At 51.8% G+C, this 25,387-nt stretch overlaps 1 protein-coding gene across 3 annotated transcripts; it reads right to left on the bottom strand.

Moving 5' to 3' along the window:
* Positions 1-25,282, bottom strand: CABP1 (calcium binding protein 1). Of its 3 annotated transcripts, XM_068989953.1 has the most exons (7): positions 16,644-16,771; positions 11,880-12,056; positions 8,683-8,713; positions 8,290-8,433; positions 6,055-6,164; positions 5,678-5,825; positions 1-106 (listed from the first exon to the last, which is right to left on the bottom strand). In XM_068989953.1, the coding sequence occupies exons 1-7, from the start codon at positions 16,686-16,688 to the stop codon at positions 81-83; spliced, it is 681 nt and encodes a 226-aa protein (XP_068846054.1). In that variant the 5' UTR covers positions 16,689-16,771; the 3' UTR covers positions 1-80. The 3 variants fall into 3 exon arrangements, with proteins under 3 accessions (XP_068846054.1, XP_068846053.1, XP_068846055.1); XM_068989952.1 differs by lacking the exons at positions 11,880-12,056; positions 16,644-16,771 and adding an exon at positions 24,629-25,282; XM_068989954.1 differs by lacking the exon at positions 11,880-12,056 and having other exon boundaries at positions 16,644-16,688.
* Between the last annotated feature and the right edge of the window lie 105 nt (positions 25,283-25,387).

Below are 25,387 nucleotides of genomic sequence, written 5' to 3'. Positions count from 1 at the left end.
CGGCGGCGGCAGGGTGAGGCGAGCTCAGGCTCTTCTCCCGCCCCGCGGAGCTTGGCGGTCCTGGAGGGGCCCTGGCGGCCTCAGCGGGACATCATCCGGACAAACTCTGCGGTGCGGGAGGGGCGGGGGGACGGGCGCGGGTGGGGAGAAAGCAGCAGTCAGGGTCCAGGACACTGCCCCTCACCTTCCTCAGATCGATGCCTCCCTCCCCGTCTGTGACCACCGCCTCTGACCGGTGCTGGTCCCCAGTGTCCATCCGGCATTTTTTTTTTTTTTTGGTCTCGACCACCACGTGGCATGCAGGATCTTAGTTCCCCGACCAGGGATTGAATCCAGGCTCCCTGCAGTGGGAGCATGGAATCCTAGCCACCCGGATCGCCAGGGAAGTCCCATCTTCCAATCCCTCTTCTTTGCAGCAGCCAGCAGGATCTTTCTATCTGTAGGTGTGACCCCTTTGAAACCTCTCACAGTCCCCACAGGACAATGGGCGCAACCCCAGGGCCTTCCTGTTCTGGCCCCAGCTGGCAGCTCCAGCCTCACCTGTAACTACTCACCCCCCACCACGAATCCCAGATCCCGGTGTCAGCACTTCAGGTGGAGCTGACTCCCCACTCCTCTCCCGTCTTAGCTTTCCTGCAACCTGTCCCGCTCCCTTCTCTTTTAACTAGACTTTGTGTTTTAGAGCAGTTTTAGGTTCACACCAAAAGTGAGCAGGAAGTCCAGATTTTTCCATCTACCCCCTGCCACTACACACACACTCACACACACACACACACACTCACAGAGCCTCCTCCATCACCAACATCCCCGAGCAGAGTAGGATGTTGCTTATAGATGAACCTATGCTGACTCATCATTATTACCCCATGTCCATGGTTACATTAGGATTTATTCTTGGTGTTGGAGACTCTCTGTGTGTGCATGTGCTAAGTCGCTTCAGTTGTGTCCAACTCTGTATGACCCTATGGACTGTAGTCCCCCAGGCTTCTCTGTCCATGAGGATTCTCCAGGCAAGAATACTGGAGTGGGTTGCCATGCCCTCCTCCTGGGGATCTTCCCCAACCAGGGATTGAACCCGCGTTCTCTGAGTCTCCTGCATTAGCAAGCAGGTTCTTTACCACTAGCACCACCTGGGAAGGCCTGGAGGCTCTGTGGGTTTGGACAAATGTATAATGTCATGTATCCCTATTATAGTATCACACAGAATAGTTTTACTTGCCTAAAAATCCTCTGTGTTCCCCCTATTCATCCCTCCTGCCACGAGCAACTCCCGGCAACCACTGATCTTTGCACTGTCTCCGGTCTCCATAGTTCTGCCCTTCCCTGAATGTCATATCGTTGGAATCACAGAGTACGCAACCTTTTCAGATTTTCGTTCGCTTACTGTGCTTTTAAGTTTCTTCCATGTCTTTTCATCACTAGATAGCACATTTCTTTTACAGTGCTGCATAATATTTCATTGCCTGGGTATACCATAGTTTTATTTATGTATTCACCTAGTGAAGGGCATATTGGTTGTTTCCAAATTTTGGCAATTATAAGTACATCTGTTTGTAGGTTTTCGTGTAGATATGAATTTTCAATTCCATGGGACAAATATCTCTTCCTTCTTTTTCACCTGGTGACTCCTACTTGTCTCTTAGGGCTCTGCTTACTTACAGCCTCCTCCAGGAAGCCTTCCTTAATCCTTGCCACTTTGGCAAAGGTGCCCCCACTGTATGCAACAGCCTGCTGTACTTCCCCCCAAATGGCATGGACTATACTGTCAGCTTCTCTTTTCCTTGCTGGTCATGGGCTCCTCAAGGTGGGGATCAAGTCTTGGTACACAGCTGGTGTACAACACATGCTGGTAGAATGAATGGGAGATACTGGGCTTTCAGGAAAGAGCTGTCATCTGTGGGGGTTACTACCTGGACACGGGGTACCTGAAATGTTCAGCTCTGGTGGTAGCCAAGCCTTTGGTAGCCAAGCCTCTCCATTGCCACACTCTCCTGACCTGAAAGATCAAGATGAAGATCTGGGACCTTGAAGGCCCCAGAAAAGGCCTCCCAGCCTTTGGGTTCTGGACGTATTCACAGTCTAGCTCATGTTTATCTTGCCTTTCTGCTCAGCACGCAAGTTTATGGAGTGTAGAATCAGTGTTTTGCTGTGTTTTTTTCCCCCTGTATCCCATGGTGCCTCGGATGGTGTCATGGACAGTGTAATGTATGGAATGGCTGAGATTCCAGGCCTTGAGTTTATGACCCAGCTCTGCTTCTCTGTAAGAGAAGCAAGTTATATTACTTCTTTGAGGCTCAGTTTACTCAATTGTAACGTGAGGTAATAATAGTGCAGTCCCTGGAGTCATTGTAAACATTAAATGGGATAATACATGTAAAGTTACTTAGTACAGTGACTGGTGCATAATAAATGTTCAGTTCAGTTCAGTCGCTCAGTCGTGTCTGACTCTTTGCGACCGCATGGACTGCAGCACGCCAGGCTTCCTTGTCCCTCACCAACTCCTGGAGCTTGCTCAAACTCATGTCCATTGAATCGGTGATGCCATCCAACCATCTCATCCTCTGTCATCCCCTTCTCCTCCTGCCTTCAACCTTTCCCAGCATCAGGATCTTTTCCAATGAGTCAGTTCTTCACATCACATGGTCAAAGTATTGGAGTTTCAGCTTTAGCATCAGTCCTTCCAATGAATATTCAGGACTGATCTCCTTTAGGATGGATTGGTTGGATCTCCTTACAGTCCAAGGGACTCTCAAGAGTCTTCTCCAACACCACAGTTCAAAAGCATCCATTCTTTGGCACTCAGCTTTCTTTGTGATCCAACTCTCACATCCATACGTGACTACTGGAAAATCCATAGCTTTGAATAGATGGACCCTTGTAGGCAAAGTAATGTCTCTGCTTTTTAATATGCTGTCTAGGTTGGTCATAGATTTTCTTCCAAGGAACAAGCGTCTTTTAATTTCATGGCTACAGTAACCATCTGCAGTGATTTTGGAACCCAAGAAAAGAAAGTCTGTCACTGTTTCCATTGTTTCCCCATCTATTTGCCATGAAGTGATGGGACCGGATGCCATGATCTTTGTTTTTTGAATGTTGAGTTTTAAGCCAACTTTTTCACTCTCCTCTTTCACTTTCATCAAGAGGCTCTTTAGTTTCTGCCATAAGGATGGCATCATCTGTGTATCTGAGGTTGTGGATAATTCTCCTGGAAATCTTGATTCCAGCTTGAACTTTATCCAGCCTGGCATTTCGCATGATGTACTCTGCTTAGAAGTTAAATAAACAGGGTGACAATATAAAGCCTTGACGTACTCTTTCCCCAATTTGGAACCAATCTCTTGTTCCATGTCCAGCTCTAACTGTTGCTTCTTGACCTGCATACAGATTTCTCAGGAGGCAGGTAAGGTGGTCTGGTATTCCCATCTCTTTCAGAATTTTTCAGTTTGTTGTAATCCACACAGTCAAAGTCTTTAGCATAGTCAATAAAGCAGAAATAGATGTTTTTCTGGAACTCTCTTGCTTTTTCCATGATCCAACAGATGTTGGCAATTTGATCTCTGGTTCCTCTGCCTTTTCTAAATCCAGCTTGAACATCTAGAAGTTCATGGTTCATGTACTGTTGAAGCCTGGCTTGGAGAATTTTGAGCATTACTTTGCTAGTGTGTTGAGATGAGTGTAATTGTGTGGTAGTTTGAGCATTCTTTGGCATTATCTTTCTTTGGGATTGGAATGAAAACTGACCTTTTCCAGTCCTGTGGCCACTGCTGAGTTTTCCAGATTTGCTAGCATATTGAATGCAGCACTTTCACAGCATCATCTTTCAGGATTTGAAATAGCTCAACTGGAATTCCATCACCCCCACTAGTTTTGTTCATAGTGATGCTTCCTAAGGCCCACTTGACTTCACACACCAGGATGTCTGGCTCTAAGTGAATGATCACACCATTGTGATTATCTGGGGCATGGAGACCTGTTTTGAATAGTTCTTCTGTGTATTCTTGCCACCTCTTCTTAATATCTCTTGCTTCTGTTAGATCCATACTATTTCTGTCCTTTATCGTGCCCATCTTTGCATGAAATGTTCCCTTGGGATCTCTAATTTTCTTTAAGAGCTCTCTAGTGTTTCCTATTCTATTATTTTCCTCTATTTCTTTGCATTGATCACTGAGAAAAGCGTTCTTATCTCTCCTTGCTATTCTCTGGAACTCTGCATTCAAATGGGTGTATCTTTCCTTTTCTCCTTTGCCTTTTTGCTTCTCTTTTCTCAACTATTTGTAAGGCCTCCTCAGACAACCATTTTACTTTTTTGCATTTCTTTTTCTTGAGAATGGTCTTGATCACTACCTCCTATACAATGTCACGAACCTCTGTCCATAGTTGTTCAGGCTCTCTGTCTATCTGATCTAATCCCTTGAATCTATTTGTCACATCCACTATATAATCGTAAGGGATCTGATTTATTTCATACTTGAATGGTCTAGTGGTTTACCCTACTTTCTTCAATGTAAGTCTGAATTTTGCAATAAGGAGTTCATGACCTGAGCCACAGTCAGCTCCCAGTCTTGTTTTTGCTGACTGCATAGAGCATGTGCAGTTAGAGATGATCACTACTTATGATTATTACTAGTTTAAAAACACTTTTACTGAGCATTCGCTATGTGTCAGGTACTGAGTTCTGTGGGAATCTCAGAGATAAAGAAAGTAGGGTTCCTCTTTTCTCCAAAAGTTCAGAATTCAGTGGAGATATAACTAGCACTTAGGGGCCGGTGTGAAGAACGAGGGTAAGCCTGAGGTGCTCTGAAAGCCCAGAAAAGAGGAAACTCAGTCTGGGGACCGAGGGAAGTGGCCCCACTGCTGGGTCTTAAAGATGGAATAGACGTTAACCCCAGGGAAGAATAGAATACAGGCATCCTGACAAAAAGAATAGTGTAATCAAATGAGAGCTTGTCAGGCTTTTGGATCACCTGTGGTTTTAAGGCGGAGTGTGAGTGAAGGAATGGTGAAAGCTGTGGCCAGAGAGGCGAGTTGTGGATAGATCTTAAGGGGTCTGAGTGTCAGGTTGAGGAATGTGGTGTTCAGAAAATACCTCCATGGATGGATACAGGAAAAGGTGGACCAACAGACATGGAACACGGTGGGTGGGGGCAGAGGGACAGGAGTGGATAGATGGATGATTAGATGGATACAAATGGGAAAGGACTGTGCACACAACTGACAGATCCATGGAAGTACGGGTGGAGATACAGGCGGATGGGTAGAGAATAAATGTGTGAATGAATGTTGAGAGCTACAGATGCATGGATAGACGGGAGGGGGTGTACGGGTAGATGGAGGCATGGGTGAATGTACAGAATGAATAGATGCCTGGATGGGTAGGTAAGGCCATAGGTAAATGATTCTATGGATAATTATCTGGAGATCTGTTAGCGGATAAATAGGCACCTGGATAGAAAAAGAGACAGATGGATGAACACATGGAAAGAGAGGTCTGGAAGGATGGATGGATGAGTGGGTGTAGGAACAGACGATGGATTAGAGGGGCGGAAGGATGGAAGGGTAAGGGGATGGCAAGTTGGGGCGGATTGATGACTGCATGGTGGACCCACATGTGGAGGGATGCTCTCTGTGGATGCCCACTCCTGTCTTGGTTCTTCTTCCACTCTCAAGACCCGCCTACCTTCAAAGTCCACTCGTCCATCCCCATTGAGGTCCACATCCCGGATAATCTCTTCTATGTCTCGGTGTCCCACCTGATGACCCAGGAGTTTCCTCATGGCCTCTCGTAACTCACTGGTGCTTATCTCCCCATCACCGTTGGTGTCAAACTAGAGAGGGCACGAAGGAGGAAAGAGTAGCTACAACAGGAAGACTGTCAGAAGCAGATCCCAAGGTTGAACCCCTTCTTTAGCATCATTGTCCCCCCCAGCCCTTCCCCAGAGCGCCTCTCTGTCCAAGCTTCTTCCCCTGGGGTGGGATCCAGAGGTCCAGTTTCCTTTCAGGTTGGGAATTCTAACAAGTCCCTCCGCCCCTGCCTGTCCACTGTCCACCACTTACCTCTCGGAAAGCATCTCGCAGTTCCTTTACTCCAATCATATCTGCTGTTTCCGCCAGGAGTTTAGGTCCCATTAGCTCCACAAAGTCATCAAAATCCACGTGGCCACCCACTGGGGACAGAGGAACAGGCTGGGTCATCCATCTAACCACCACCCACCTCCAACTAGACAACCGGGGAAGCTGTCAGCCCTCCCTGACCTTCCCAGCGACAGGCCCAGGGTCAAAGCAGAGGCTGAGTGAGGACAGAGAAGAGACCACGGACAGGGGGGTTATCACAAAAGAGCTCAGAGGAGCGGCCGGGGGCTAACTAAGGGAACAAGTCAGGAACTGGACACGGGTACAGAGGGGAGAAAGAAACATGAGGTCACAGAGATAGGCAAAGAATTTCAGAGCAGGAGAGAGAAAGAGACAAACACAGAAAGGCAGAGAGGGGAGCAGGAGTTGTGAGCGCCTGGCCCGCTTGCCCACTTGCCCCCCTCTCTCCCTCACTGTGCAAGTGGAACTCACCTTCCAACCAGCCTTCAGAGGGTGGAAATACAGGAGACCTGCCCCCGGGGCCTGCTCACAACACTTTCAGCCAGTGACTGAGCTTGGGGGATAAATACCCAGCCCGAGAGATAGCTCCGTGGTGGGCCTTCGACACCAGCACCCTGAGCTCCATCACCCACAGTGGCAGCTCCTCGAGTGCCTTCTGCCTTGGCGCCCTGTCTTCACCCTCCTGCCTCCCTACTCTCTACAGACTCTGTCCTTCCCCTTCTAAGTAAACTCCACACTCAAACCCTTGTCTCCTGGTCTGCTCCTGGGAGGACCCAAAGGGAGACAGAGAAAAACATAATAATGATAGTGTCCTCTGTTCAACTCTTACTGAGTGCTAGGTATCGATTATTGGGCTGTTCAGAATATTACAGCCCAACAGTGTCTAGGGACTTCTTTCCTGGTGGTCCAGTGGTTGGGAGTCCCGCCGGCCAATACAGGGGACACGATCCCTGGTCTGGGAAGGTCCCACCTGCCGTGGGGCCACTGAGCCCGTGCACCACAACTGCTGAAACTCGCGCTGTAGAGCCCATGCTCTGCACAAGAGAAGCCACCGCGATGAGAAGCCCACACATCGTAACCAGAAAGTAGCCCCTGCTAAAGGCAACAGGAGAGAGTCCGTGGGTAGCAACAAAGACCCAACACAGCAAAATAAATAAATAAATTTAAAAAAATAAAATATGTCCCCTAAAGAGAAACAGGCTCACAGATACAGAAAACAAACCAGCAGTCACCAGTGAGGAGAAGGGGGGTTGGGGGAAGGGCAACATAGAGGCTGGGGATTAAGAGACGTCAGCTACTCTGTGTAAAATCAAAAAGCCACGGGGATATATTGTGCAGCACAGGGAACAAAGCCAAAATTTTACAATAACTTTAAATACAGTCTAATCTGTAAAAACTTTGAATCACTATGTTGTACACCTGAAACGAATATAATACTGTAAATCAACCATAAGGTGAAGGTGAAGTCGCTCAGTCGTGTCTGACTCTTTGCGACCCCACAGGCTGTAGCCTACCAGGCTCTTCCATCCATGGGATTTTCCAGGCAAGAGTACTGGAGTGGGTTGCCATTTCCTTCTCCAAACAAAGATACTTCAACTCAAAAAAAAAAAAAAAAGAAATGCCCAGAATAGGCAAATCTGCTTAGACAAAATGTAGATTAGTGGTTGTCCAGGGCTGGGGAGGGACTTGGGGGTGATGGCAAAGTGGTATAGGACTTCTTTGGTGGAGGGGGCATGAAAATATTTTAAAGTTGATTGGGGTGATGGTTGCGCAACTCTGAATATACTAAAAGACACTGAATTTTATCCTTTAATTCCCCAACCAGGGATCAAACCCATGCCCCCTGCAGTGAGGATAAGAGTCCTAACCACTGGACCACCACAGAAGTCCCTGAAGGGAATGCTTTAAGTGAGTCAACTGTATGATATATGAATTATATCTCAATAAAGCTGTTTCCCCAAAAAATAAATGAATAAATAAGCCAAGAAACATAATAAATAAATAAGCAAACATACCCCCAGTTAACTCCCCATTGCACCCCTCATTTTACAGGTGAAGAAACTGAGGTACAGGGAGGGTAAGTGGTTTGCCTGCAGGTCACAGAGCTAGGAAGAAGGAGGAGCTCAGAACTTGAACCCCGGCAGAGGACAGTGAGGGCGAGGCCGGGGAGGGAAGGGGGTGCCTGGCAGCGGGACTCACGGTTCATGTTGATCTGCTGAGACAACTCAATGAGCTCCATCTCGGTGGGCATGTAGCCCATGGTGCGCATACAGTTACCCAGGTCCCGGCAGTTGATGTAGCCATCCTTGTCCTTGTCAAATTCTCTGAAGGCCTCCCTGAGCTCTGGGGAAGAGAAGGAAGGTCGACATGGTGCGGAAGGAGGACCAGCAGAGCCTCCAGGGTAGAGGCGGCCCCGAGGGGCCCATCGACTCATGCATTCCTCCAACGTCGGCTCCCCAGAGGATGCCCAGCCCTGCACCAGACCCTGTTCGCAGGAAGCAGAGACGTCTCTGGCCCTCTTCCCACCCACCTCCCTCCCCTCATCTTCCTGGATGGCTGAGCAACACCCTCCGCTAGGAGGCCACGTCTCACCTTCAATCTCCTCTGGCCGCAGAGATCTGTCCTGAAACAAAAGAACATGTGCCATTAGCAGCCGGGAGGGGCCGGAAGTCATCCAGTGCCCAGCTGAGGGCCATCCCAGTGGCAGCAGGCACTGGCTGAGGGTGATGGGCAGCAGCGGAGGTGTGCCTGGACCATGTCCTGGAGGGGAAAAGTGCAGCCCCACCTGTCCCACACACATGGGAGAGGTCAGGGAGCCAGAAGCCCCTTCCAACCTGGGCCCAGAACCTCTGCATCCCTAACCCCTTATTCCAGACACAAGCATGTGGTCGGGGAACAGAGCTGATCTGGAGGCCAAAACCTGTAAATAAAATAGGGTTATTGGGAGGATCCCAACAGGCAGTAGAGGGCTCTACCCAGTGAAACCATGAGCTTCCCCAGTGGCTCAGCTGGTAAAGAACCCGCCTGCCCGTGCAGGGACACGAGACGCTGGTTCAGTCCTTGGGTTGGGAAGATCCCCTGGAGAAGGAAATGGCAACCCACTCCAATATTCTTGCCTGGGAAATTCTATGGTCAGCGGAGCCTGGAGGGCTACAGTCCATGTGGTCGCAAAGAGTCGGACACGATTGAGCATGCACACACACACACCCAATAAAACCAGGAAGAGTGGGGGAGAAGGGGGGCTGAGGGGGGCAATGGGAGAAGCAAGAGGCTGGGAGAGAGAAAGCAGGGTCCAGACAGGCGCACAAGAGGGAGGACAAGAAGGGGCAGAGGGAGTGGAGGCAGGATTAGGGCTGCGCCCTGCTTCCTGGGCACCGCCCCACCTTCTCCAGTTGGGCCCCCATCGCAGACCTCGCCCCATCACAGGACACAGCACAGGACCCTGGGGGCTGCCAGTGCCTCTGGCGGCTGCCAGGGTCCAAAGCACACGTCTCCAGCCTCAAGCAGTGCCCAGGTCTCCTTGGGGAGTCAAGGAAGCCCCAGGGTGAGGCATCTGAACAGATGGCAGAGAAGTCTCCAAAGAGCGGGCCCAGAGGGAGCAGGGGGCAGGCTCCGGCTGGTGACATGCCAGCTGCCCCAGGCCTGCCCAGGAGGGAAACAGACTGGCATGAAATGGATGCGGTGCCCAGCTGGAGATGCTTAGAAGGCTCCAAAACTGGTCCATGGTGCTCATCCTGCCCATATGTCACAGCTCCCTGCCCAAAGGGGCAGGGTGTACCCGCCCTGAGGAAGCGCACACCAGGCGTGAGTAAACCAGTCAGGGACACAGACATGTGGGGGTGCCATAGCTGTGCACACAGGCTCTCCTAGCCCACTGGGTCACGGCAGGTGAGAGGTTGCTGCCCACCTGCTCCAAACTGGCCCCAGGGCGAGGGATCCCAGTGCCAGAAAACCCAGGAATCTTCTAGAAAGGGGCTGTTGAGCAACATTTTGCAGGACCACCAGCCTCACAGGAAGGACTCGGCTCTTGGAAGGGGCCATACATGGCAGGACCATGCTGAGAGTGTGCATGAGCTTGGCACAAGTAGTGTGCAGGCTCCCAGGCCCTGCCAGCAGCATTTCTGGCTGAAGCTGTCTGTCTCTGTGAGATGACTGGACGGACTTCCACTTAAAAAGCCTGTCACCATGCACAGGGAGGGGTTGTCACTCTTCTCTAACGCCTGCCCATTCCTACCTCTATCACCCACTAGCTGTTCTTAGTCAGACTGGGATCTTGAGTGACCACAAAGGGTGCTTTTCACAATGCTCCCCGTAAGAGAAAGCGTCAGCAAGAATATGCATGTACCCACATGCAGGGCACGCTCACTGGGACAGGCGACAAGTCCCTTCCCACCCTGCAGCCTCTCACATCTCCAGGATTAGCTCTGCAGCCCCCTCTCTGCTTCTTGTAAACCCAGAACCAGGGTGCAGAAAAGCCAATACCCCTTGGCCATGTGCCTGTGGCCGGAGCTGGTCCAGCTGAGTCCTGGTGGCTGGTCCCTGAATCACACGCTCCCCAGGGCAGAGTGGCGGGGGATATGGGGCAGAGCCAGGGATGCTCACTGACGTGACAGGGAAACCATGAACACCAATTCAGGGAGTCAGGTGGGAACAGAGCCCGCCACAGCCCTCACTCCCCAACTTATGCAGTCGAGGGATGAGTTTGGCCTCTAAAGTCAGATGGACTCAAGGACAAAGCCCGGATCTGCTGCTTCCTAGATGTAGGACCATGGACAGGTCACTTCCACTGTATGAGCCACAGATTCCTCATCTGTAAAATGGGTTAATACCAGAAACCACCTTCCAGGGTCTTTGTTAGCATCTGTGAGGCAAGATACATAAAGTGTTTAGCAGGTGGCATTCAATAAACCCCGGAGAAGGAAATGACAACCCACTCCAGTATTCTTCCCTGGGAAATACCATGGACAGAGGAGCCTGGCGGGCTACAGTCCATCAGGTCGTAAAAGATGGACACAACTTAGCAACTCAACCACCACCATTCAATAAACCTACCGATGTTTGAATCTGTAACATCATCAATACCTTCCTCTCTGTGACTGTTCAGATATGTACAAGAGGCCCTCCAAGGCAGTGGCCACATGTGACTATTTAAATTGGAACTGGAATCAGAGAAAATTAATAATCCACTTCCTCAGGTGCACTAGCCACATTTCAAGAGCTAGTGGCTACTGGAGAGGGCCGTACTAATTGGAAAAAATGTTTCTATCATCATAGAAAGTTCTAGTGGTTGGTGCTGTGTATTCAGTACTGTTGTTCAGAACACAGGGGGCCCCTGAGGCAGGCTCCCTGAGTCTGAATCCTACCACTAATGCCTACCAGCTGTTACTGTGAACATGTTACATGCTCCAACTCAATTTCTTCATCTGCAGATGAGGAGGATAATAGTACCTACTTCTTGGGGTTGCTCTGAGGCTTAAGCACCAAAGCACTGAGCACAGTGCCTGGCACATATTAAGTGCTCAAAAAAAAAAAAAAAAAAAACCAACCCAAACCCCAAACAATACCATAACTGCTATTATTATTTTTTTGCTGGTGGATGTGGACTCACCAGGGCTCTGCAGCCATAAGTGGGATATTCTGGGGGTCAGGTTCACAAGTTGAGGGTGTGAGGTGCATCTGCCGGGGGATGCACACCGCTGTGTACAGAGCCCCTCTTCTTCTCAGCACCTCCTTCCTCATGCCCCATGAAGCCAAGTCGAACGTGGCTCCACCAGGGCCAACTTACGTACAGGCTGCCTGTTCTCCGCGAAGCCCTTACGCAGGAAGATGCAGGCCGGGCCCAGCAGGTTGTGCATGACCGCGCAGTTCTGAGCCAGCATCAGGAGCGGTCCGGGGAGCTCGCTGCTGGCCGCCAGGCCCTCCTCGCTTGTCTGCACCACCGTGTAGCTGGTCTCCTCCTGGCGCATCTTCAGCCAGCACCAAGCAAATACAAAACAGAGGCAAGGTGTCATCTCTCTGGCCTAGCTGAGTCCTCCGGGCCCCAGCCTGGCTCCCGGTCCTAGAAGGGGCCCTTCTCAAGAGAAGACCTTGAGAGGCAAACACCAGGGTGCAAAGAGCCCTCAGGATGCATGGGGGCCAGGCGGCAAACTGGTCCAACGGACGGAGTCCCGGATCTTTGGCCAAAACGGATGCTGCAGGGAGAGCTGGGTGTGATACCCACTGTGTGGCACACCTGCAGACACACACACACACACACGTGCACAGAAACACACCCTTGTGTGCAAACAGAAGCTCAGAGAGGAGCAGGCAGAGGGAGGCTTCTGTTCATTCAGGGAATAATGTCTTTTCCTAAGATGCTCCCAACATCCCAGCACAATCCTCGGGGCTAAGCTCCCCAACAGACCTCTGATCCTACCCCTGCTGGAACCCACAGGAGGGTAGTGTGGACCATCAGAGCTGGCAGCAGAGCATGGGCTCAGCTAGTCTGCGAGACCGGAGGTTGCCAACGCAGAGGCCACGGCAAACAGAAATAAAGCAGGCAGGTGTGAGAGGCGGGGCCTGGGGTAAGATGGATGCTCTGGGTCCTCTCTGAAGGGACAGCATGACGTAACTCCAGCCTGGTGTTGCCAGACCTTCCGATTTAAAGCACTGGGTGGGCTAAACAAAGCACTTCTGTCGGTCAGCTTCCACCCAGCTTGTGGCCTCAAGACTAGACGCTGTCTCCCATGAGCAATCCTCCTCGTCCCTCCCGCCTTTGCTGGCTCCGTGCCTGGTCCAGGGACCTCTGGAGGCTGAGGCAGGGGCCCTCTGTGCTGACCAAATATAGCCGTGCTCCCTGGCCCCGGCCAACCCATCCTCCTCCCTGATGGTTCCCATGCAGCTATAAAAAGTCAGCACTGCCCACAGACCGTCCCCTTAGGACAACAGCAGCGTCCAGACACAACATTCTCTCCTAGCCCAGCCTCCCCGCCAGGATGCCCAGCATCCCCCTAGGTCGGGGTGGTCTGCTTTCAGCCCCCAGCTCGGATGCCTCCACCCCCAGAGTGAGGAGCTGGAGCCAAACCTTCCAAGGAAAGAGCAGTGAAAACTTAGAGGGCTGCCTCTGTCCGAGGACCTCAGAGTTGCATGTCCTACACATCCATTCTGCTACATTCTCTTCCTGCCAGTTTCCTCCAGCTCCAAGAAGGTCACACTCAGGAGAAGATGCTAAGACCTAAGGGGTAGCCTGTCCTCCCAGGTGGACAAGCAGAGCAGTCTCCCATATCTCACCCTGTCCTCATGCTCCTTCTCCTCAAAGCCCCACAGTGTGGGGCTGCAGTCTAGACTCTTGTCCAACTTCTAAGCTTCTTCCAGGCCTAGAGAGAAAGGAGCAACATTCTGTTCCTCTAAGGGCAAGCAGCCACACAGACCCAAGGTACGGAACCTCAGTGCAAGGCCTGAGTCCAGGGAGTGCAATAAGGGTCACCCTGGGTAGTCTTAGAACTTGAGGGGTGATCAGGGTCCATTCTGGCTTGATGACCAAAAGAGGTTCAGAGCCTCGGCCATACTCACACAGGCTACAGGGACCTGGCTAGAGCGAGGGCAGGACCAGAGAGACCTTCTGGACAGAGGGAGCCAGGGAGTCAACTGTGGTTAAGCCCCAGGAAGTAATCTCAGGAGATTTTTGCAGGGAATCAGCCTTTTTGTTTCTGGCTGACTCTCACTCACTTGGCTCAGATGAGCACACCCAGGAGGAGGAGGCAGCAGGCGGCAGGGAACTCAGAGAGGAGCTTAAGTATAACTGGCTTTGGACTCAGACAGTCTTGGGGACAAATTCTGGCTCTGCCACTTGCTCCTGTGTGACCTTGGGCAGGTCACTTCACCTCTCTGGGCTCTGGTTTCCTTCTCTGTCCAATGGGGGATGATCAGGGCCACTCACAGGATTCTGTGAGAGGCAAATGAGCCGTTGCGCAGTGCCTAGAGCATGGCAAGAGCCGAATATGTGGAGTTGCCATGGTGATGGCAATGATGATGGCGATGACGATGACGATGATGATGCAACTTGAGAAATGCTGGGCGCCAGAAGGCATTCACTTCTGGCTGCAGAAGAAGTGGGAGAATATTTGCCAATCAGGAAAGAAGTGAGGAGGACAGAGAAAAATTTGCTCCCACGAAGCAAGAACCAGCGATGGCTGGGGAATTTCCACTGAATCTCTTGATCTTAACCCAGTCTGGCACCCAGTTGCCCCGGGAGGCAGCTGTTCTTCCCTGGCCAGTGATGGTACCTGACAGCCCAGTCCTGCCCAGCTCAGAGCCTGGAAGAGGACACCTCTCTCCATCACCAATTCCCGGTCACCACACAGGAAGCCAAGTGGGCAGCGGCCTATGGGATGACAATGTTTCCTGGCACCAAGGGGACATCTCTTGAGTGTGGCAGGGCAACAGGAGGAACGAGCACGCCTCCTGAACTAACAGCTTTCTAACAACACAAGCTAGCCAAGACCGTGCTCCCTCTCACCGAAGGGATTCACAGAAGGAGGGGTTGAGTGAGGAGGCACTGGATGTGGTGGGAGAAGGCATTGCCCAGTGAGTGGAAATTTGGACTAAGGTGACCTGTAAGGTCAGGTTCACGAATCTATGAATAACAGCTCTGACAGCAGGAGAAAGAGAGAGAGGCAAAATTAAGAACAAAACCCTTGCTCTAGAGTCATACAGATCAGGGTTTACACCTCAGCCCGGCTCCCAGTCAGCGGTGGCATCTCAAGAACACTCTTATCTTTGAGTCTCATTCCTTTCTCTAGAAAATCGGCAAGAGAACCACTAGGTGGAAAAGAGCAAATGAGATAACAGATGTTGGAGATCTTGTAGATGTTCAGGAAAAAGCAATGTTTACTATTATTTTTTTAAAAAAATGAAACTGATGTAATACCTATTATGATCTTTTGCCTTATTCCGTGGACTCAAAACCTCTCCTATTTCCTTTTCCTCATCCCCCTTCTCAGAAAATTTATGATTATGATTGTGATGATATGATTTTATGATTGTGAATCATAAAATTATGTTTATGATGCTATTAACACTAGCTAACATATACTGAGTACTCCATCCCAGGCAGTGATCCCAGCTCTTTCTTTAGGCCCCACAATCACCTTAGGAAGTAGATGTTAGGACTTCCACTTGATAGACAAGGGAACTGAGACCCAGCAGGGGTCAAATAACTTATCCAAGGTCACATGGCTAGAAAGAGGAGACCTAAGGAGTCTGAGTCATGGGTGGGGTAGGACAGAAGGACAGCTCTTGTTCTTTGAGTTCACCTCTTGAAGGTCTGGACAGAACTCAGGGAAAGGGCATTCGCCCGAAGGTCCTCTAGACTAATTCAGATCCATTTCTACTTCTCTGCAACAGTGTGGAGGCCACGTCTGAGGCAAAGAACTCTCCTTTAAGATGACAGATGACTGGGGGTGGGGATGTGCACAGAAGAAACAGTCAACCCTAGGAAAGATCCAAGGAACAGCAAAGATTAAAAGGAATTTGATGTGAGCAGCTTAGCTAAATGAGGAAGAAGATGAGCAGAAAAGCTTGAAATGTCCTAAATTGAGAGGCTGTCAAACTAACAGGGTAGGAACGGGTTGGGGGTGGAGGAGCCATTAGCTAACCTGAGACCTTGGATAAGTCACTTAACCTGAGTGGCAATTAAGTTCCTCCTCTGGGAAATTAAAGAATTGGAGGAAACCATCCCTCATATTTCTTCTTCCTTTACGAAATATCTGTGGATTTCTTCTATAGCCTGACTTCAGAGGGCCAGAAATACAGGCAGAGCCCACCTAAAGCACCATCCTACAGATGTAAGCCCAGGCTTGCAGGAAAGATGCTTTGAAGGTGATTCTTTGCTTTCCAAAAGGGATTCTTGCAAAAGGATATTATCCCGGTGTATAAGCAATGCATCCACTACAGAACGCAATTGACAGACACCTTTGCTGTATACTCCGTTTCTCGATGGAAACAACCCTGGGGCCCTGAGCCAGACTGCCCCTATTTATGAGTCTCTGACCTGACTCAAGAATTCTCAAGGGTAGAAGGGGATGTCCGGCTTGTTTCCTCTCAGTAACAATGGGATCTACTTCAAACCCCACAACTCTGAAGACCTTAGAGACCACCAGAGAGGGTCAGAGTCCCTCAGAGGAGATTAACGAACCCCTTCTCCACCACTGGGAAAGAACCAGCAGTGGCAGGGTCAAAGTCCAGCTTAACCCTCTTCTCATCCTGCATATCCCGAGGCATTCTGTCCATGCACATCCTAAGGACCCTACCTGGTTTCTTTCCTAAATCTTATGCAAATTCCCAAACACAGGCCCCCATGCAGCTCTAAGTCCCAACTTCAGCTCAGAGCCCCGGGACACAGACGACTGTGATAAGAGGGAATGCAGAGGCAGGAACAGGGAAGCGGCCCAAGATAGAACCCACAGGAAGGGAAGCGAGCTTCTAACGTCCACCCTCTCCGCCCCCAACCTCTGGGACAGATGGCAGGATGCCCGAATCTCCCACCCCAGGTCTTAAGAACTCCAGAAACATACCTTCCTTGAGAGATTTCTCAGTGGAGACTTGACACAGTTGCCCATCCTAAGCTGAGGCAGCCCCTTTCAGGATCCCTGGGTCCATGAAGGAGGCTCCCGGGGGCTAAGAGACCTGAGTCCCGGTCCCTGCCAACCCCAGCCTCCCTCTGCCTGCGCCGTGCTTCCTCCAAGACCGGCTGAGCCCTCTCTCCTGCGCGCGTGCTCTCTTACTCGTCTGCCTGTTCCTGCTCCCTGATTTTTTTTTTTTTTTTTGGTGGATTGTGTGTGTGTTCGTGTGTGTGGGTTTAACTTTCTGGACACTTTCTTAAGGAGATGAAGGCAGGAGGGAAGAGTGCAGGCACAGAGAAAAGCGCCTGGAGAGCTGATGGCAGAGTGCAGCCGAGCTGGAGAAGGCTGCGGGATCAGCTACAGGAGATTACAGCCGAGTCCTCTCCCGGTTCACTCCCCTTCCCTCGGCCCCTCCCCTCCCGCTGTCAAATCTGCGGGGAGATTGCCTCGGGGAGGGGAGCCCAGAATGGCAGCTGCAGCTGGGAATTAGGCCAGCAGACCCAGGAGGGGAAGCAGGCTAGTTTGGGCCCCCAAATCCACGGGGCCTCGCAGCTCCCAACCTTGTGTGTGCAGTCTCTCTCTCTCTCTCCCTCTCCCTCTCCCTCTCTCTCTCTCTCTCTCTCACACACACACACACACACACAAGGACGAACAGGCAACAGGCATCTTAATCGCCACCCCCCCCGCCCCCCCCCCCACCCCGGCCATCGTAGCTAGATCGAGAGATGGCGGCTCCAGTCGAGGCCCTGGAGATCTTATGACGACTCTCCATCACGCTCCATTTTTCACTCTTGCCTCCTCACTGAAATGGGATGAGGCTTCGGGGCTGGAGCACAGTTGAGCCAACAGCAGCTCCTTCCGCTGATTCCCTTCACCGTGTGCGGTCTTTCCGACCCAGGGGAAATAAAGAGCCGGCCCTGAGGGGGTCCTAACCGAGGCAGTGCTGGCCCAGCAGGCGTGAGCGAGCGAGGGCGACGAACCTTCTCCCAAACCCTCTGCCTGATCGGCTCCCTCGGGGCGCAGAGCAGAGAGGGCGCCCTTTGCAAAGGGGTCGTCACAGTCCCACGAATGGAACTTCTTAGGTAGCCGGCACGTCCTCGTCCCTCCGGGTTCCAGCTTTGACGTGAATTCATCTCAAGCCTCAGATGTCACCATCGAGACCTACAGCCCGGAGCCAGATGACCCAGGAGAGTCTGCGTCCACGTTTCCCTGCACCCCTGCTTTTCTCAGCAGGGGGCACCAGAGACAGGCTGGGACGCCAAGCTTCTTCCCGGCCCTGATGCAAAAACCCTTCCGCAAATCACTAAGAGTTTCAGTCCAGAGAGGGTCCTTTCGAAGGATTTTTTTTTTGGGGGGGTCCAGTTTTGGGCGGCTGATCAGAGCTCCCGTTAGGGATAGATGGGTGGGGACGCTGACCAGAAGCTGCCACAGGCCAGCTCCCAGGAAACTGGGAAGGCAGGTCCCTGGGTGGCTCTTGACAAATGGAATGGCTTAGTCAGGGGTCATTCAGCAGCCCGTTTGGCCTCCACATGGGGATATGGAGGAGGAGGGGCACCCCCTGAGGACACAGGAGAAGCCTGGGGTGGGGGAGAGGTTGTTGACGTCTAAAGGGTAGGAAAGGGGAGTGAAGATACTTGGGGGAGGGGAGCTGGTATGGGAAGAGCCAACAAAAATGCCTTCTTCAAAGACCTGATTCTTGGAAGCAAAGCGTGAAGGCAGGGTTGTGAGAAGAGCAATAAACTCAGATGAAAGGGAAGGGTCTGGAGGCCTAGGATGAGTCCTGGCTCTGCCGGCTTCTGAACACTCACCTAGCAGGGCTCAGTTCCCTCACCTGGTTATAAGATGTGCGTGACACAGAACAGGTACTGGAATGAGGAATTATTAACATGGAAGGAGGAAGTAGCATTTGTCCCATGTGCTTGGCTCTGGGAATGTGGTAGGAACAAGATACATACAGTCCCTGTTTTTAGATTTGATTCCTGGGTCAGGAAGTTCCCCTGGAGAAGGGAATGGCAACTCACTCCAGTAACCTCACCGGGCAAATTCCATGGACAGAGCAGCCTGGAGGGTTACAGTCCGTGGGGTCACAAAGAGTCGGACACGGCTGAGCAACTAACACTTTCACTTTCACTGCTTGCAGGGAGCTTACATTCTAGCAGGAGGGCAGGAGATACTAAAGAGCTATCAACTTACTGAATCACAGTTCAGGTCAATGCCATGAAGGGGAAACACAAACACTCTGAGAATGTGAGCCAGAGGGATCTTAGTGTTGGGGGATCAGGAAAGACTTGCACACAAAATCTAGAGTCTTGCAGACTCTTTTGAAAAGCTAGGGCTTACCACAGACCGCAGAGGGGAGATGAGTTAGGCTCCAGGTAAGGTACAAACCCCATTCGTATGAGCTAAATGGATGGATATATGAAAAGACTGGACAGGGTGAAGCAGGTGCGTTCTCAGTGCTTGGCTGCAGACTAGAATCACCAGGGAACTTCCCCGAAGATGGTGATGGAATAGGTGTAGGTGAGCCCCGGGCACCGGTGTTGTTTAATACTCCAGGTAATTCTAACCTCCAGCCAGTGTTGAGAACCACTGATCTAGAGGTAAAGAGTTCAGCATGCGGAGTTGGACAGACTTGAGTTCAAATCCTGCCCTGCTGCCTACCAACCATGTGACCTTGAAGACTTGTTCATCTTTCTGAGCCTCAGTTTCATTTATAAAACGGGCACTCTAATAACCTTTCCCTGGTAGGACTTATGAGGAGTTAATGAGATCATGCCTGCAAAGGGCTTGGCACAGTGCCCAGCACCTAGAAGGTGCCCCTTTCCCTGCCCAGCAGCCTTGGTCTAGCAGGGACCCCACTAGGTCAGACCTGGTGACTCCTGCCCCCTGCAGGCCAGTCCTGGGCATAGCAGCCATTTGTCAACCTTGGGATATGCTTCTGTCCTTGGAGACAGGAGACAGGACTTCTCCCCCTATGGAAAAGTCCGCCTAATTTGAAGAAATACCATCCTTCTTTAGCAGAGGGGGTGCCGAAAGTAGCCTGGGGGCTTAACAGAAGAAAGGGATTCGGGATTCAAACCCAGAGCTCGCTTAAGCTATTTTAGGTTGGACAGATGGGGTGGTGGTGGTTCTGCATGACAGGAGTAGCTACTGATCTTGACGAGGAAGATGGCTTGACCTTCCGCAGAAAATTTTATAAAGGGCTGAATGGTGGAGGCTTCCTTAAGGAGCAAAGCACATCGCATGGCCCCCACCTTCCCATCCCTATGCACTGTGGCAGCAGGCCTGGGCCTTCGGAAGCCACACTTAGAGTTCTGGAATGGGATAATAGGATCAGAGGGATGAGAAGGATAAACCCATTGCTGATTATTCCTGATTAGGAGGGAGGGTGGCTTTGAGCCCTGAGCAGTCCTAACGCCAGCATTTGAACTTGGGATGGCAGCCCAGTGTTAAGACACTTGGGGAAAGCTGGGTTGTAACCTGAGAGGTGCTTTGTGGATGCTTCTGACAAACAGGAAACACACTTCTGTGACTTTCTACCAGTCGGTACGGTGTGGCACTGGCAGACTGGAGAGAGACACAGCATGTCACAAGTCCTGCCTTTTACTTTCTCTGTGACCTTTAGTCAACCTACTTCCCCTTGCTTGAGCCTGTCTCTTCATCTCTAAAATGAGGGGAGATGATGCTACATTTCACAGTTTGCTATGGAGATAAGATTATGAAAAGATGCTTTGTCCATTGTTTACTGAGCTCTAAACAGAGATCTAAAGTGCCAATGTTGCTTCTGGAAAACCTACAAACACCAAGACACTCGTATCATCTATGCTGCTGCTAAGTCACTTCAGTCATGTCCGACTCTGCGACCCCATAGATGGCAGCCCACTAGGCTCCTCTGTCCCTGGGATTCTCCAGGCAAGAACACTGGAGTGGGTTGCCATTTCCTTCTCCAATGCATGAAAGTGAAAAGTGAAAGTGAAGTCGCTCAGTCGTGCCCGACTCTTAGCGACCCCATGGACTGCAGCCTACCAGGCTCCTCCGTCCATGGGATTTTCCAGGCAAGAGTACTGGAGTGGGTTGCCATTGCTTTCTCCCGTATCATCTATAATCTATGTCAACCACAAATGGGCCTTCTGTTCCCCTTTCCCAGGCCCCAGAGAAAGGCCACAGGGGCTCCCAGTCCTCTAAGAGAGCAGTAGGAAGTGACCTGACTGGGAAGGAGTAAGTAATACACCCAAGCTGTCATCTTAGGAACACAGGCCTAGTGCACTTGAATCTGTTAGGACCCAAATTGTCATGGTCTGTCTCCCTCATCTTAACTATGGGAACTAAGAAACTCTAAAGTCCAGAGGCTAGAGATACCCATCATTCATTCATTCATACATTAAATATCTTTGTTCCTGTTATGCACAAAGCAGTCTAGGAACTGGGCTGGCCTACTCGAATCAGAAGAGAGGTCCCTATAGTTAGAGAAAGGGGAAGGATGGGATGGATCTATGGGTTTTATTCATATTTGCCTCCTCTAAAGAGGTGTTTCTTCCCAAACTTAAAATAAGGAACAGAAAGACTATTCTTTGGGTAGCTTTCTGGACTTCCCTGATGGTTCAATGGTTAAGACTGTGTGGTTCGTATTGCAGGGGGTGCAGGTTCAACCCCTGGTGAGGGAACTAAAGTCGCACATGCTGCACAGCCAAAAAAATTTTTTTAAATTAGTTTTCCAAGACCCAATGCCAAGAGTTGCCTGTTTTGAGTTACTTTCTGATACCACAACTTCTCTATAGGCAGTTGGGTGGTGCGCCGTTAGCTGGCCACAAAGAGGATACCAGGGAAGGTCCTTGGTTGTTCAGCTCCTTCCTTTAGTGGCCTTCCTCACTTGGCTCAGAGACAGCTTTCAGACTACGTTATGCAGGCCCTCGTTTTGACAATCATTCTATTAATAATAATAATAACAATAACATGAATGAAGCCTGAGCCCTTTTCCAGCACCCACTCTGAGCCAGGCCATTTGGCATCCTTACCCTTATATAACCCTCATAAGAGTTCCGCAAGGTAGTTTGTTGTTGTTGCTGTGGTCAGTCTCATTTCTGAATGAAGAAACCCAGACCAGAGAGAGAAAATAACAGGCCCAAGGTCACAGCAGTGGGAAGTGACATTGCTGGAGTAGGAATCTTCAGCTCTAGCTCCCAACTCACCATTCCATGCCTTAGCCTCAAAACCACATGCTCTCCCTGCAGGCAGTAAGGACGCTCTGTGAGGTCACTGGGAGAACCCTTATTCCCGTTCCCCCTAGTGAGGGAGTCTATCTTGATACCCTTAGTGTCACTTTGGCCCCTGGCCCTCCCTGACTCTGTTACAAATGGAAATAAGTTCTGACACAGCCCTTGGTAGTGAGTCAACAACAATAACAACATCCACAGACCCTTGCTCTAGGCCAAGCTCTGCATATATCTTCATATCCCTTTTAATCCCCCCCTCCCCCGCCAAACCCATTGAGATACTGTGTGTGTGTGTGTTCAGTCATGTCTGACTCTTTGGGACCCTATGGATTGTAATCTGCCAGACTCCTCTGTTCATGGAATTTTCCAGGCAAGAATACTGGAGTAGGTTGTCATTTCCTTCTCCAGGGGATCTTCCCGACCCAGAGATTGAACCTGAGTTTCCTGCATTGGCACATGGGTTCTTTACCACTGCACCACCTGAGATACTATGATTATCCCAAATATTCAGATAAGGAAACAGGTTTACTGAGGTTAAGTGATTCACCAAAGGTTAAAAAAAAAAAAGAACTTGGGAGACATGAAAAATATATTTCCCTAGGGCTATATTTTGCCCAAAGCAGATCCTATCTGAAAGTTTCTATATTCTGAACCTCATTTCCCTTCTCTTGGTTCTGACCTAAGGACAGAAATCTCCACGTAGAGAGAAGGGACAGAAAGACTAATTCTTGCAGGAGACTGGAGACTCTGACACAAAGTCCCAGGCTGGGTTTTGTTGTTGTCACTGTCGTTGGAGCAGATGTCTTAGAGCCATCAGCAAGAAGCCCAGACTGGATGTGCCCAGCTTTAAAGAGAAAGTCGGCAGCTCCAGAGGCAAGAGCTTCCAGGGGGAGGTAGTAAATATTTGATGGGACCTTCCAGCTCCTCCTGACTCAGGTGACCCTGGTGACATTTCAGAACACTGGACTGGAGAACAGCCTTCATTTCATGACTGAGAAAGTAGAAGCAAGAAAAGCACATGAGCTGAAATGCTCTGTGCTCACAAAGGGCCCAGGCAGGCAAATTCTGCAAGGCTGGAAAGAAAGGGCTCCTTCTCTAGGAACGAAGTCAGGTCACTGGCAAACTAAATAACCAGAAAGTGTGTGATCCTCAGTGACCTACCCTTCCAAGCTTCTAGACTGCTAATCTCCAAAACAGTCAGGACCCCGCTACCCTCTCTACTTTCATCTCCATAGTGCCCAGCAAACACCTGGACAAAGCAGGTGATCAAAAAATATTTGATAAATGCAACCGATAGTTGTCACCGATTCAACTGGCACGGTATCCCTTTCGCAAGCCAGCCCACTCCTGCCCTAACACCTGACACCCCCTCAGTCATACTGTCACAGCTCTGCATCCACATCTCTACTCTGGAGAAACTGCTTCCAACTGCCTCAACTAACGAGGGCCCCTGGCAGGAACAAAGCCAGACTGCTGCCCTATCACACCACCACCGCAGCCCCGCGCAACCCGAGCCTACGTGCAGCCGCCTTCATGTCAGACCTCCACCGACATCAGCCGCAGCGGAGTAGTATTTTGAAAAGGAACTGTGCACATCTGAAGCAAAACACACACGGCCTCCTTGGAGTTCTGATCCAGCCTGGCAAGCCAGGAGCTTGAAACGGCTTCTTTACACTACATCCCAGCAGAGAAACGCACAGGCCCGCCCCCACCCTCCATCCCCCACACACCATATGCAAACACCCTGATCACATCTATGCATTAAGCCCCTCCTCAGCTGCCGCAGAACGGTGTCCACGCCGTGCCAAAGTGTTCGACTTAATTATGGACTTGGAGCTAGACAAAATCCTGGCTTCGCTAGGGAGTTCACAGGTCCCTTTCTGCTGAACCTCTCCCCAGCACCACGGCCTCAAATTGTAGATCTGGATTATGACTACGGGGCCATTTCTAAAGGGCAGGTACCCAGCTGCTTGGGGCTCTTGAGAGAAAAGAAACAAAATGAGCCACTCGTGACCCCTTAGCGACCTTTCCGACCCTAAAATGCACACTAACTCAGACTAGGGATCTCTGGGTGTTCTTCCACGTCCCACAACTCGACAACTGCCCGCTGCCATCCTTGTGGCATTCCTAGATGACAACCTCCTTGAAATACCCTCAAAGTTCCAGTTTGAGCCATAGTTCTTACAGCCCTCCATGTCTACCCACACACTTCTCTTTTCTCATTTTTTTTAGTTCTCCTAACTTTTCCCAGGTCTTTGGGGCCACCACAGGCAATGGCTAGGGTCCCTCATCGCCTGACAAGGATGTGTACCCCAAAGTCCCCTCTCTTGACCCCCAGACTCCATGCTCATTCATTGGTCTTCTCGGTCAGAGGCCAAAAGAGTGGGTTTGGGGCCACCTGCTCGGAGCACCCTTCCTTGACCCCTGCAAATTTCCAGGCGGTTTGTGGAGGTCGCTCCTTTCCAAGACTGGCCCGTTCTGGCAGGTGGAGGGAGTCTAAGCGGTGACGCCTGGCCCGGAAGAGGCCCGGAGCGTGGACAGCGCACAGGGTGCTGAATCAGGCACGGGGGAGGAGGAGGCGCGCGGACTAGGGCGCCAAGCGGCGGGAGGACCAGAGGAGCGTGACCTGCGGGCCGCGGGCAGCGGGAGGAGGGCTGTGGGCGCGCAGTCGCGGCAGGGTCCCGAGCGCCTCTCCAGGGAGCGGGTGGGAGGCGCGGCCCTTACCTGGCCGAAGGCGGAGCTGAGCATGGGGCGCAGCTGGTGGAGGAACGGGTCTGCCTCGGACGCGGCGGCTGGAGCAGAGTCCCCGCGACCCGGGGCTCGCAGTGAGCCCCGGAGGCCGAGCGCCGGGGACAGACCCCGTTCCTCCCCATCCCGCCCGCGGGCCGGCGGCAACGGCGACGGCGGCGAAGGTCGGGACGCCGCGGCCGGCAGCGCCTCCCGGGGCCTGCAGTGCGCCTGGGGGAGCCCGCGCCGGCTCCCCCGCGCGCCCTCCTCTCGCGGCTCCGGCCGGCACAGGGGCCTCCGCGAACTGGGGTCCCCGGACGGCGACGGCGTGCCAGGGCAGGGGCCGGGCAGCCGGCGACTGGGCAGCACTGGCTCCCGGGCAGGGCCGTGGCGGGGAGCCCGGCTGCCCCCGCTCGCCGCCGCCGCCGCCGCCTTCAGCAGAGACGTCTTGGACTCGCTTTTGGCGATGTGCGAGCTCATCGCGGCGGGGCCCGCGCTCGCATGGCCCGGCGGGGGCGGCGCGGTGCGGCGCGGCGCTGGGCCCCCGGCGGGTAGAGAGCGGGGCGCCCGGCGGGAGCCGAGCCCGAGGACGCGCTGGAGGCGGGCGCCGTCCCCCGGCCGCTTAAATGCGGCCCCGTCGCCGCCGCCCATGTGACAGCGCAGCCTCTACGCCCGGAGCCCCGAGCTCCCCGGCGGCTGGCGGTGCGAATCTGGGGGGGGCCGCCGGCTGTCCCCGAAGAGTCCACCCCCGGCTCC

The sequence above is a fragment of the Capricornis sumatraensis genome, chromosome 17, assembly GCF_032405125.1.
Source record: "Capricornis sumatraensis isolate serow.1 chromosome 17, serow.2, whole genome shotgun sequence".
NCBI lineage: Eukaryota > Metazoa > Chordata > Mammalia > Artiodactyla > Bovidae > Capricornis > Capricornis sumatraensis.
Note: the sequence above shows the minus strand (reverse complement) of the source record. Positions and strands in the feature narration are given on the sequence as shown.